We start from the raw sequence: 15,157 nt of genomic DNA on the forward strand, positions 1-15,157 counted from the left end.
GCGTTTCCATCCCAATTTTCTATTGCGAACCTTTAGTTATTGTTATATCTTAGGTTTCGCCATATTGCTCACCATAGATATCTCTGTGGTTGTTTATCGAATATAAAATTCGTATTGTTACATGAAAGTTATTCATCGTTATTTATCGTATTAATACGATATTTGTAATATCTGACGATAGATGTCAGATATTGTTTAGATTTACATGTATCTATGTAATAATTATGTGGACCAGGAAGGCGCATTTGGGGTTTACCTGTTAAGCCTTCCTGGTATATTTGTATATATGAATGTAAAAAAATTAAATTAAATTAAAAAAAAACTATGCTATTACATATGTATGTTATATTCATTATTTTTAAAAATTAAAATATCAGATAAATCTCGTCTTAAGCCTAATATTGTATATAACCGTTAGTTTGAAATATGACTCATTTCCCTGGTGCGATAAACGCTTATTAATTATACAATGTTCGCTTTACGAGTTGTAACTGTTAATGTAGTATTTATCTGAATGACAACACGATATTTACATCCGTATATAGCAATATTTATAAAACGCTATCATGCAATTCTAATAGTACTAAAAAACAATAACATACTCGGAAGCATCTTATCGTTCATTTAACGAGAAATAAAAGCAATTACATAATGTTTTATTTCGCTGGCTAATTTAATTGTTTATAAGGATGAATGGGCGTTGATCTGTATGCTGGCATTAAAATTCAAAGCCAGTTTTCTGCGAGCAAAGTAAAAGAGCTTGTAGCCAGAAGAGAATAAATATCAATAAGCTACGTCCATAGACGTTAGCAGGCGACTTATTTTTTTTTTCCTCTTCTTGTCTCGCTATCAACCACACTGTGGCTTTTATAAATAATTAATATGTAGATTAAAAAAATGCGCAAACAATTCGCAGAACGACGCTCGTCGTTTATGCTGAAAGGTGATGACGAAACATAGTTAATTTAATCTACAGGTCAACGCTATATAAATTGAACGCTCGGTTCATTATTTAAAATTTAATTACACACAGTGGTTACACTTCAATCAGTGCCAATATGGACGTGCGAATTTTGTGCTGTTTCATATTTTCGGTCGTCGGCTTGACCCACATCGATGCCAAAGGTATTTTATTCGATGAATTTAATTTCATTTTATTTTTTCACTCTGTCAGAGTTGAAACAATACGCTCGTGAATGTATCCAATACTTGGGTATTATTGGCGAGAAGTATATTGTCACTCAGAGACGAGCAGAAAACTAATATGGGGTCGATGAGTGTTTATCGCTCTCTCAAAGAAACCAATCAAGTCTCTTGTGTAACTAAAAGTGGTGGCAATTTCGCACATTAATACTATATAGAGTAGGTTTCTCTTCTGAGATGTTTTTATCTTCTTTTATTCAAATGTGTGTAAGTGTTATTATTTCGTTTAGTTTCAATTAATATACTTTAATATATTCAATTGTGTTATTGTAATTGGAAGCGGTGTGAAAAAGGATCAAATCAAATTACAAATAATAGCTTAATGCTTGCTTTGGTTATCCGAACTAATGATGGGGAAGGAAGCGCGGATAATCCATGGTATTCATTTTTAGTTTGTTTCAAAATGTGATATGTACGATAACATATTTTTACATTGTTCATTTCTATAATGAAATCAGATTGGCAGACTCTGACTTGGAGTCACAAATATCCAAGTCTGGCCAGCAGTATTAAAGATTAGCACAGGATCGAACCCGGTAACCTCTCGGTGTTAAACATAAACGCATCCACCTCATATAAGTGGACTTATTTATTATTTATTCGATTTTAGTATTTTTATAGGATCTTTCCTATGATAATTTTCCTAGGAAATATTATACTGTTTTATCATAATCTTAATTGGTCGATTTATTCTAATGAATTTCCAATTTAAGTCAGTATCTTATTGTGACTAATATTTCACATATTGAAATTAATAATTTATAAATATTTTCAAAGCTGTTTGAAGTTGTTGATAATTTAAAATAAAAAAAAATTAATATAAAGATTCTAAAGGCGAAAAACTGCTAATTGACCGATTTTGCATCCCCCTTCAATCCCTTTTTTTTCTTTTCAACTTGGGTCACTACCTGAACCCTAACTAGCATATTCAATCGTAAATTTCACAAATTTTTGTTCATATTTTCATTCAGTAGCCTGTTTTACTATTTAACCTTAGTGGTCCATCCATTGTGTCACACGTCTGTATATGAATGACACTCCTCAGATGCTGGTCTTCAAAACTTTTGAACGCTAAAATTAGCTAAATGATAAATTTCCTTTTAAGTCAGGACCTTGAGTGTTTCTTCAAAGACTGTGGAGCTTAACTATTAATTAATAAATTTTTAATTTATAAGAATAAGAAATTTTCCATGTCCAGCTTGATAATTATCGACTGAAACCGAACAAAAAAAGTACTTCTCAATTTTTCATTCTCGTTTCAGAGTCGTGCAGAATCAATTTATCATCCCTTCGGTTTCGACCCTTTGTGCTTACATCTGAAGGAAATTTTTTCCCGACTCAAAACAACACAGTGGTGATCAATAGTGGTAACAATGCGTCTGTCTCGTGTCAAAAATTTAATTTCGAAAAATATCCAAAAAAGTCGACCATTAAAACCGTATGCGATAACGGAAAATTAGTTTCGGACGCTGGGAAAATTCTATCGACGAGCGATTTTGATTGCGAATTGAAAATCATCGACATCATGAAATGTAACGTCAAAAATTGCGATGAAAAGAGCCTGGGCTTGTGTTATCTATATTACGACAGTATCAAAAGCGCAAACGTCAAATTGGCCGAAGTTTGTTTTAATAAAAAAATTAGCAGAATCACATTTGCACGAGTTCACTTATCGAGAGATGCGACTGTAAACTCTGATGAAAAATTATACGACTTTTTTGAGAAGATCCCCGTATTCAGAGACCTAATTGGAGCCAACGATGAAAATACACTGAACACTCTTTTAGCCAACGATCACGAATTGCTCTACGACTATATGACAGTGCAGAAATTAATTCCACAGGGTATACTCAACGAACAGCTTCAAGATGCTGTGAAATATCCAATCAACAATGTCGGACTTTGGAAGAGTGTCGTCGAAGGGAACTGGCGAAGTGTGAACCGAGACATCGAAGATTATGCAAATACTAATAGAGATTCGATCGATTTGATCTTTGGTACTCATCAATCGTTGATTTCTCACGATGGCAAAGTTGTGTACTTTCGCAAAAATAAAGAAATGATTCCGCAGTTCGTTTGGGCAGTGGCCTACGAAAAGAAGTCAAAAAATGGTGTCGCCATTATCACTCTGAACGATCCGTACGCTTCTCTGAAACAGCTGAAAGCTCAAGTGTTTTGCGAAAGTATTTGCAGCACGGTGCCGTGGCTTAAGAGTTTGCTGAAAAATGATAATTATGATAGGCCAGGTATGGGGTATACCTTCTGTTGTAAGCTGCAAGATTTTAAAAGCATATATCATGTTTAAGCGTTCCGTAATGATTAAATTGTGCGCTTTTCAAAAATGTGTTTCATAGTGACATCTATGTACAGATCAAAATATTTCTTAATATACCTTGTTTCATGTGATTGCTGTATTTTCATTTTCCGTGGTGGTTTAAACTGCTGCTTATGTGTGTTGTACATTTCATCATTAGTTTTCGACATTATAAAATATATTACAGAATAAAAATAGTGTTCTTAAAAAACTACACGACTTTTCACAAATTTCCTTCAAACATTTTAAAAATAGTTAAAAACACGTCTTATTTTTTGAATAGACTAGTATTTCCAAACAATTAATTAATTAATTAATTACATCATTAATCCATTGAGACATCTACGGATTTAAATTTTGTACATAATTTTTACAAATTATTCACACAATAAATACAGAAAATTTGTGACAACAGGAAAGGTGGTTTTTTGCCGATTTTGAGAAACCATTTCAACAGTGATCATATAAAATTGGCAAACTCTGATAAGAAAAGATCAATTTGGAGTAACAAATATCCCCAAATCTAACCAGCAGTATGGCGGATCGAACCCACTGAGCACTTGTTGCTAAATATACACGTTACCATTAAGCCATACTGTTGGCTAATATTTTAAATATGCTATATATTTTTTCCGCAGAATAAATATTTTTAAGTCTCCATTAGTTGGTGAAAATATTGATGAAATAAAACTTACCGCTTACACGAAAACCATGTGAAACGTATAAGAGGTTAGTAAAAAAAACATATCTTACCAGCCAACACCTATTTATTTAAGGGTTAGGTTAGTTTAAATTAGGGTCGGTATTTTCTTCGCTGCTGATGATATTATAATAAACAGGTCGTTGCTACGATACAAACAAAAAAAATAGTCGTCGCCTCTGGTCTTTATGGTTCTCTCTGTCTCCCTCTCTCGTACAGCGTGCATATGCGTGTAATGTGTGGGGCGAAGGATTTGGCGGGAATTATATCAATAGCAACAGGTCGTAAATCTGTTTGTAAGCATCTGTATTTTAACTTTAAATGTACAGAGAGCAAGCAGGGGGAAAGATGGAGAAGTTTGTGTACAAACAAACAAGCACGGCGTGGTTTGAGGTTATTGTACCAACACGCGTGGCTACGTTGCCTGCCTTCGATACAAAGACAGATCAGGCTTCCTCACTTCAACCTTGGCCGAATACTGGAGCTCATTTCCAAGTATCAGCTGCATCACTAGTCTCGAGCTGGTGATTCGGGAGTGAGGAAACGAGCTGCAGGAAGACATCTTCACGGGGCAGCGGTCGAAACGAAAGAGAGATACTGGCCATTTTGGCGCGGCCGGTACAACCACAACAAACTTTCGTATGTCGTAAGGCTACCACCGAGTAATCACCGAAGTTCGGTGATCATTGGTCACAAAGTGCTCCCCCAAAAGTCACTAAAATCTGTATAACGGAACATCTGGCAGCCGAAAAGTCCATCATACTATGGGGGATGAACGAATGAGACGACTGGCATGTTGATGCACGTGTTTTATTTATGACAGCTGAAGGCAGAGTGAGGTAGCAAGCTCCGAGCACAATCGAGTTGGTCCCCACTCGCAGGAAGGTGACCAAACTCGACCATGTCGTATAGCGAGCCGCCACAATACTGTTGCGTAGGGGTGGGTGGAGGATCCAAGTAAAAGGCCAACAGTCGTTTCACAGCCTTTATTGATGATTAAGGAGATACACGCACTGACAGCGCTCAGTCCAGAATGACATGATATCGCCTACGTACCGCCTTATAAGGGGTAGATCTCTCAGGACGTCTAATCTGTTTACCTACTGTATAGTCACGTATTCGAATATGTATTCCCACGGTATGAGAAGTGCAATCATTGTTTAGCTTACTTGCACTTAGCCTGTCGCTAATCCTTGAAACCACTTATACCAGTCGCACGGTATGCACTTAGTTAACCCGTTAACAGATATCCGTTAAACAGATAATCCTTGAACGGTCACACAGTCTCTGGGATTCTATTCGCTTAATCCGCGGCGTACGTAACTAAACTAACGATAACTATCATACTGACGAAAACTCGAGTGCCAAATATTCCGCATTCACGGTTTTCGGTTCGGTGATTACTGGTCACAAATTACTCGTCACAAAGTCACTAAAATCTCTATAACGGAACATCTGGCAGCCGAAAAGTCCATCATACTCTAGGCATATAGTACAACTGAAATGATCTCATCAGGTCACTGCGACACATATCTAGGAAAGTCATTAACGCATGGCACACGCTCGCCTCGTCAAAAGGTCGACACGTGTTTCTATACACGTATCTGGGAAACAAAGGAAGAACACACTGAACCCATAAAAACCACGAACTACGTCCAGGCGTATGAACCCATAAAACCACGCTCGCAGCATAACTAGGGCAGCGCGAGTACCAACAACAAAAGATGTGCACACGACACACTTCAACCCAAAACGTTTATAAAGCAACGCAGCAACCTCCACCGGCAGAGTGAGCCTCTGGAGTTCAAACAGATCACTTCTCCGAAGAAACCTCTTCGTACATACAATAACCATTGTACCAATTGAACGCAAATAAACGATCCTCTTTCAAACTACACAACACACACGTGTTTCGTTAGACCGGGATACGGTCAACATACCTTCCCTGTCTTACAATACTAACGATAACTATCATAGTAACTAGAACTTGAGTGCCAAATATTGTGTATTCGCGATTTTCATGGCAAAAATTGTCCTTGTGACCACCCCAATGTGATGAATAGTCCAATTACCACGGTTTTCATAGCAAAAATTGTCTTGCTATGAAAACCGCAATGTGAATAATAATTCAGTAATAATCAGTTTTTTCGTGATCAATTTTCGGGTGTGACCGATCTAGAGCGACCGGTTGTCCTGTGACCGGTTCACATTTGACTAGTAATCACCGAACCCATAAAATGGTAATTGGACTATTCGTCACATTGGGGTGGTCACAAAGACAATTTTTGCCATGAAAATCGCGAATACACAATATTTGGCACTCGAGTTCTCGTTACTATGATAGTTATCGTTAGTATGATGGACTTTTTCGGCTGCCAGATGTTCCGTTATAGAGATTTTAGTGACTTTGTGACGAGTAATTTGCGACCAGTAATCACCGAACCCCATAAAATATAGCAGATAGGCACAGCGAGGTAAACGAAACGTTACGGCCAAAGTTTAAAAACAAACAAGGAAACGTCAGATGTGGCGCTGGCGATTGGCGTCCAAATGTTTGGACCGGTCGTCGCGTTCCTTTCCCTCTCAAATATGACTAAAAGATGATATCATTCAAGAGAAATTGGCTTCTGAAGCTATTGCTTTGTCTGCTGTTAGTGTATCTGTACTACACGCTCGCCAAAAATGACCAACTCTCGTGGATCGGAGCCGGGGAACGCACTAAACCAAACACAACGGACTCAACGAATTCTAATCAACGACTGTCACAAAGGTTACAATCACTTCCTTTAGGCTTAGACAAAACCCCTGAATTTGAAATTATTTTAAACCCTCCACCTCCACCATGAAAAATGCTGCGTATTTGACAATTTCGTTTCTTGAACGTTGCACCGTTCATTCTTCACACTTACTGATGCATTTTTCATCTTTCAAAGCAGCCTCCTTACACTCTTGAAGAAAATTAAATTAACTATTTCTGGATCAACACATTAATTTTTCGATTTGGAAATAATATTTTTTTATATACAACATATTCAGAAAGGAATGTTTTTATGTTGAGTTATTTGAACCTTCTCACTATTTTTTTACTATACTAGGTTTTGTTAAGTAAAATACTACTGAAAGCTTTTTTTTGTATCTTTATAATATTTTATGCGCTGAACAAAGATGTAAGTCAAATTTTGAACCAATACAAAAAAAATTACACATTTTTTTAAGTATTATCTGTCGAATCTGACTTTGGTTTGCTTGTTTGTTTTTGAAAACTCGTTAAATAACAGATAGAAAATGTGTGTTATTTATAATATAAATAATACGATATGTTATTATGTATATTTAAATTTAATAAAAAAAAATATGGTTTATTTATTTTTTTATATAGGTTTTTCATTCCAAATTCACCCTTTTTCATTTCAATTGAGACTTATTCATTTCAAATTAGGCCTTTTTCAATTCAAATTAAACCTTTTTCATTTCGTTTGACCCCTTTGACGTTGAAAAGGGGTCAATTTGAAATTAAAAAGGTTTAATTTGAAATAAAAAGTCAATTTGAAATGAAAAAAGGTCAATTTTGAATGAAAAACCTATATAACAAAAAAATAGATATTGTAATAAACGTCATTAATGACTATATATGGTTTATTTATTTGAAGAATATGGTTTATTTATTTTTTTGTACAGGTTTTTAATTCCAAGTTGACCCTTTTTCATTTCAATTGACCTTTATTCATTTCAAATTAGCCCTTTTTCATTTCATTTGACATTGAAAAGGGGTCAATTTGAAATAAAAAGGTTTAATTTGAAATGAAAAACCTATATAACAAAAAACATAGATATTGTAATAAACGTCATTAATGACTAGTTAGTTTTTATTAAATCATGAAAAAAAAATATTGTAAATACAAACTATAACTGCTATTGTAATTTTGGAATTGAAAACCATATCAAAAACAAAACCTTGATGACACTGAACCAAAACCAATGCAAACAGGAACTTTTCAGTTTGCACATCTGCTTTTAGTTAATTTTAAATAGTTTCATTTAATTCATTCAAACATCATAGATAGTTGTAAATTAAATTGTTGTCCTAATTATGGCTAAGAAAACGACCGTTTATACATATCAATTCATAGAAAATATCAAACCCATCTTTATTCTTTCAGTTCAAAATCACAAATAGTACGAGACGTAGTATTAGCCGTGGTAGCATGCGGCGAACGACTGGAGGAAACCCTGACTATGCTCAAATCATGCCTACTATTCTCAACCAAACTAAACCTCAAGTTTATAATAATCGCCGACGACAATCTGCTATCAGATTTCAAGGAAAGACTATCCGACTGGCAGCAAATGCTCAACGGGTCGTTCCAATACGAAGTGCTGCCGCTGAAGTTTCCAGACAAGAACACGGACGAGTGGCGGAAACTCTTCAAACCGTGCGCTTCGCAGAGACTATTCCTACCGGTGAGTTTCGCCGATTTGACATTAAACAATTTACATACATATTTTAATATTGGCAATTTTTTCGGCAGACCATTTTAACTCACATCGACTCTCTCATCTACGTGGATACGGACACTTTATTTTTAAGCTCGATAGACTTACTATGGCGAAACTTCAACAAGTTCAACGCATCGCATATGGCAGCTTTGGCTTTCGAACATGAGGATTCTAACGTATCTTGGTATAGCAGATTTGCAAAACATCCGTATTATGGAAAACTCGGTATGTATAATTGATAATTCTACATTTTTTTTTTTTTAATCTATATCAGGAAGCTTAACAGGTAAGCTGAAACTGGCCAGAGACATTGTACATTTGAAGTATTATACAAAGTAAATACATATCAATTAACACCCACAGAGACATCTATGGTCAGATTTGTTAATTTGCAGCATTTTATACAATTCAGCGAAATTTGAGATTGCTAAAAACTTGAGATTTGCGAGAAAATGGGTAAAGTTGTCAATTTGTTGGAACCGTTTCAATGAAAATCAAATAAATTGGCAAACTCTGATAGGCAACGATTGACCTGGAGTCACAAATTCAAGGTTTTGCCAGTAGAAACCAGCGGGATTTGAACCCGTGACCACTATGTTCAAAGTATTATGTGCTAACATTATAACTTATACTCACAGGGGTGTGCTCATGAGTGCATCAGGTCTTCTAAGACCCTGGATGCATTCTTGCGAGGTGCGAGGAGACACCTCTGTGAAAGACAGTACAAGTTAAATATAAAATTTTAGAGTTAAGTTACTAAGATGTATTTTTAAATTAGCTAATAGCTAAAATTATATATAAATAAATAACCACTAGTCTATTATACTGTTTGAGATATTAGATATGAATATGATACAACTAGTGTTGTACCCGATGAAATATCATCGCATGGGTTATGGCATATGAAGTTATTAAATTAAATTAAAATTAAAATAAATGTGTTGGTTCTGTGTTCGATCTGCACGTGGGCCTATTTTTTTCAAATACCTTTTAAATATATTTAATTTAATGTTTATATTTAATTGTTTAATATGAAAAAAATGTAAAAACTACACAACTACTTACAGAGAAATTTTATAATAATATAAGTGGCTTTAGGCGTCATACTGTTAAGTGAGGAATGTCCACAGACCTTTTCAAATAATCTTAGCATCAGTCGTATTTGATGCTTAGTGGTCGATGCATGTCCGATAAAAACATCTCTGTTTGTTTATATTACTCGCAAGATGGGCGAGTGCATCGTTTAAAATTGCACAATGCATTCAAAAACACACAATATGTAAATTGATCATTTAAGTAACATATTATTCAATTGACATCGTAGTTTTAAAAGTGTCATGGCGATCGCCCGCATTCTACATAAAATTTCGGGGTTGGCACCAGAGAAATGTAAAAAATATTTTTATATAAATGCAAAATCATTTCTCTTGGTGGCGCCGAATACTCAATTATATTTAATAACCAATTAATTAAGTTTAATTAATATAAACAGCGTTCATTTTATATTATACATATTTTTGTTGAAACTATACGTTACACATTAATTTGTAGACAGACAAATACAAAAAAAGTGGATAAAAAAATCCGCAACTGAGTAAAGAAACGGATTGGCCACCAACGCCCATCTTTAAAAGTAAATAAACCTATATCAAAATAAAACTTTAATTTCTGTAGTGAATATGTGATGACCCTGATTATATTCCGTGCGTTGTAGCATAGTTATGGAAACGTACCGCGTATTATTGACACAAACAAAGCATTGTTAAAGGCACTTCTATTATTATAACTAGACTGCGGATAGAGAGCGTGCTTTTTCCAGGAATCGGGGTGGTTTTGCTCTATTTATAAAGATAGAGTGCAAAAAAAAAGGTTCGGCGAACATTTACAACCGGCCACTAATTATAACATTTCTCTGCCTACCTACATATAATAAACAATATAAAACACCAATAGAAAAATTAATTAATTAAATTAATTTTCAATAGGTGGCGGCAAATTCTCTGCCAAGAGGCAAAATTGGTAGCAAATATTTTATATAATATATGGAAGTTTTTTTCTTTTGTTATTGTATTCGTATATACGTTTAGATATGAATTTCCATTCTAATACATATAATAGTAATCAATTTCTCAATATTGTTCTAATTTATTTCAAGGTGTCAACTCGGGGGTGATGCTGATGAACCTGACGAGGATGCGTGAATTTCAATGGGAGAAATACGTGACGAGTGTCTACAGCCAGTGGCGGACTCAACTCACGTGGGGCGACCAGGACATAATAAACATAATCTTCCACTATCATCCGGAGAAACTCTACCTTCTGGAATGCGACGCCAATTACAGACCTGATCAGTGCACCTACGGACCGGCCTGTCCACCGGCTGCCGAGCACGGAGCCCAAGTGTTGCACGGCAGCCGCAGCGCATTCCACTCGGCGAACCAGCCCGCCTTCAGCGCAGTGCACAAAGCAGCCCAGGAATACAAACTCGGCAGCGATCCGTACAAAAACTTCCTGGTTCCGATGCTCGCCAACTTGAGATCAGCGCCCGAGTCCAACTGTGGCAAACTCGAAGACGCTTTCACTAAATTACCGAGACAGTATTTGGAAAAGACCATCAACGTAGAATAAGTGTTAATATGAAAATGTACGTCCGTTGTTTGGGTACGAAGCCGTCGCTGCACATCGACACAGTGACAAACGAGACAGGCCCGCTCTTAGAGATATATCAGTTTGTGGATTGAGAGTCCACACATTTTCATCTGGGATCAGGCCCAACGCTAAATGTATTATTTTAAATACGATGTATTATTTTTACGAGATTATAATTTTGATCCGTATGGTGTTATAGTTACATATGTATGTTACCAAATATCGCATAGAATAAAATAATTTATATTGTAATATTTTCAATGTTTCATATTACCATTTCCTACCACAATACATATATAATGGATCAGTAATTTATTCAGCTTTTGATCAACAAAAATAACTAAATTGTCAGTTAATATTTCAAAATTATCAGTGAGTATTATATAAATGATCAGTTGTCATATACTCAGTTATTAAACTAAATTTTTATTTTATTTTATTATACATCAATTAATCAAGCACACTCGTCTAACAGATTGCTCCAAAGCGATGAGTGTGCTAAACAGATTAAAAATGGAAAAAAGTACATTAAAATACAAGTGAAAATACATAAATAGAAGAAAAGAAATGGAGAAAAATAAATAAACATGACATAAACTGTTCAACTCAACCGTTCTAATTGGTCACGACGTAACTTAAGAAGTGGTGCAGAAAATGACGAGAGATGTGACAAATGTCAATGGCACTATCGGAGGCCACGAGGAATGGGAAAATTACTATAAGCCACAGTTCTAGCCAGAGGAGTGTGAATAATTTGTATATAAAATTATTACTTTGAATAAAAACACAAATATTTTTTTTTTACTACCGCCATCTATGTATAAAATTAATGACTACCAACTGTCACCGAGATTAAAAATGTTCGGACTTGAAAAGCTTCTTAAACGATATTTTATCTCTATCGTAATGACAGAGGATCCATTTACTTATATTGATGACCAAAATGAGCAATATGGTAATGTATGAAAACGATCGGATAAGAGGCAAACTTTTTCCTGAATTGTAATCGTAAGTGAAACGTAAAGAAGATATGTAAAAAGGGGACGATGGCGGGTCCATATCACACTCTCCGGAGCATGAAGGCCCAACTCAGCCAGGATAGACGGACAGGAGATAAAGCCTCTAAATATGGAAAACAAGAACTTGATGAGGGCAACACTCCTCCTGTGTTCAAGAGAAGTGTAGCTGACCATACCCGTGACGAATTGTGAAGGAAATAAATATGGGTAAATCCCATATTGCTCCTTATAAAGCAGTCGAAGAAAGCGTCTTTGGATAAATAATTAATCAGCTATTAAACCAAAATGATCAGATAATAAAATGAAACGGTTGATAATTAATTACTATAAGATGATCAGTAATATCATTTAAAAATGATCATTTGATTTTGACAGCAAGAAAATCATTAGTGTTGCCACATCGCATTATGGCTCCTAGTATAAAAAATCCTGATAAATTATCATCCTTTTAATAATCTCCCCCCTCTTTGCTTTCAACCCCCTCGCTCCAGGTTCAGTTCACTATCACTGTCTCAGTGAGACTGAATAATACCGACCTTAACAATATAATCTTAAATGAATAGGTCCAACCCTAACCTCACCTAACCTAGCCTGACCCTTAAATAAATAAGTGTTGGCTGCTAAGATATGTTTTTTTTTGGGAAAATATTGATGAACTAAAACTTTAAAAAAAAAAATTGCGATGTGTTTGGATGGATATTACGGTGTGTGGACCATGAGAAGAGTAGGAATGGACAGTAGCGGTGCGACGCGCTATCATCCAACTGTCAAAAATTATAATTTCACCGATAAAAATCCTTTTTGATCAGTATTTAAATAAAATACTGACCAGAAAGGATTTATGTATTGATAAAAAAGTAATTACTTACTGAACAAAAATGAATAATTTACTGATCGTTTATTATATTCTAATGATCATTTAGAATAAGCTACCGATCAAGTTTATAATTATTTTTTTTTTACCTAGCTTCGGTCAGTATTTGTAATATAAACAGCGTAAACACGGCGAATCTAATAGTAAATGTTCATTTGGTTTTTTTATTAATTTATTTGAATCGAAAAAAAAATAGCATTCAACCAATTGAATTGTCGTCATATAAACTTTGTATTGTTTACGAAGTTCCCAACCAATGATACTTGCATACAAAGTCTCTTTCGAAATTAAATATTACATTACTGATAATTTTTTCATTTTTGGAATTATAAACTAACCAAATAATTTGTTGCCTATATATATAACCCGGTTTTTTTACCCGGCTTCGCTCAGCATTTGTAATATAAACAGCGCAAACATGGCGAATCTAATAAATAGTAAATATTCATTTATTTTTTTATTCAATTTATTTGAATCGAAAAAAAAATCGACTCATCGTCTTAGAAATTTTGACTTGTTTACGAAATTCTCAACCAAAGATACATATATACTTAAATACAAAGTCTCTTTCGAAATTATACATATTGTTGCGTAGGGGTGGGTGGAGGATCCAAGTAAAAGGCCAAAGTCGTGTCACAGCATTTATTGGTGATTAAGGAGATACACGCACTGGCAGTGCTCCGTCCAGAATATCTTGATATAGCCTAAGTACCGCCTTATAACGGATAGGTCTCTCGGGGCATCTTCGACGTCCGGTTTGTTTACCTATTGTTATGGTCACGTACTAGATGTGCCACGGAGGTCGGTCCCACGCTACTGCTGTGGGTTCTGAGAACTCTACCGGAATGCGACCGAGTTACCGCTAAGTGCATTCGGGGGTATCTCATTGTTAAGCCTGGAGATAATCCTCGAAACCAATTATAGCGGTCATAGTCTCTGGGATGCTACTCGACCTAATCCAATTGCACTTACACGGTGTACGTAACAATATATTAGATTACTGATAAATTTTAAACTTTTTTACAGATCACTTTTGGAATTATAAACTAACCAAATAATTTGTTGCCTATATATACATATAACCAGTTGTTTTACCCGGCTTCGCTCAGTATTTGTAATATAAACAGCGTAAACATGGCGAATCTAATAGTAAATATTCATTTATTTTTTTATTAAATTTATTTGAATCGAAATATAACATCAACTCGTTGTCATAGAAATTTTGACTTGTTTACGAAATTCCCAACCAAAGATAAATATATACTTACATACAAAGCAGTGGCGTGCGGTGAAATTCTCTATCTTTTTGTCGCACAGCCTTACTTACTTATCCTGCCCGTGCACATTAAGTATGGCTGGACGACAAATAGAGAATTTCACCGCACGCCACTGATACAAAGTCTCTTTCGAAATTATATATTAGATACATAAAACATACAGATTGGAAAGTGATAAAAAAAAAAAATCGTAAATTTTTCTTCTATTTTATTATAAAAATGTCGAAATACAAAAATTAAATTTATGCTATTTTTATTATTTAAACCTAATCACTTACATGATAGTGAAATACTGGCAGTGAAAAAATACAAAACTTAATGTAATCACTGAAAATTTTCTACAATTATGAAAAATATGTTTATTTTTACAGCTATATATCATGTAACTCATTAAGCGACCGACCAACGACGACGACGATCCACCACCACTCATCGTCATCGTCATTTTGAAGAAAAGTAGTTTGTGTTTTTCACCGTGTGTGTCTGACTCTCAATTCTTGCCATACAAAATGACTATATATCAAAAACGAAATTCAATATAATCCCCGTCCGTTTGTTTGCATAGCAAGTTCAAAACAATACATTTACACACATACATATAATATACGTACAATATACATATAC

General features: G+C 34.9%; 2 protein-coding genes across 2 annotated transcripts; both read left to right on the forward strand.

Moving 5' to 3' along the window:
• Positions 1-779: 779 nt before the first annotated feature.
• LOC143917190 (salivary protein Tsal2A-like) lies at positions 780-3,933 on the forward strand. The gene is made up of 2 exons (XM_077438652.1): positions 780-1,125; positions 2,466-3,933. The coding sequence occupies exons 1-2, from the start codon at positions 1,059-1,061 to the stop codon at positions 3,506-3,508; spliced, it is 1,110 nt and encodes a 369-aa protein (XP_077294778.1). The 5' UTR covers positions 780-1,058; the 3' UTR covers positions 3,509-3,933.
• A 2,742-nt stretch (positions 3,934-6,675) lies between these two features.
• Positions 6,676-11,671, forward strand: shams (glucoside xylosyltransferase 1 shams). The gene is made up of 4 exons (XM_077437349.1): positions 6,676-6,987; positions 8,378-8,678; positions 8,747-8,939; positions 10,870-11,671. Exons 1-4 carry the CDS (start codon positions 6,818-6,820, stop codon positions 11,340-11,342), a joined length of 1,137 nt encoding a protein of 378 aa, XP_077293475.1. The 5' UTR covers positions 6,676-6,817; the 3' UTR covers positions 11,343-11,671.
• Positions 11,672-15,157: the final 3,486 nt, after the last annotated feature.

This window comes from Arctopsyche grandis, chromosome 9, assembly GCF_051622035.1.
Source record: "Arctopsyche grandis isolate Sample6627 chromosome 9, ASM5162203v2, whole genome shotgun sequence".
Lineage (NCBI taxonomy): Eukaryota > Metazoa > Arthropoda > Insecta > Trichoptera > Hydropsychidae > Arctopsyche > Arctopsyche grandis.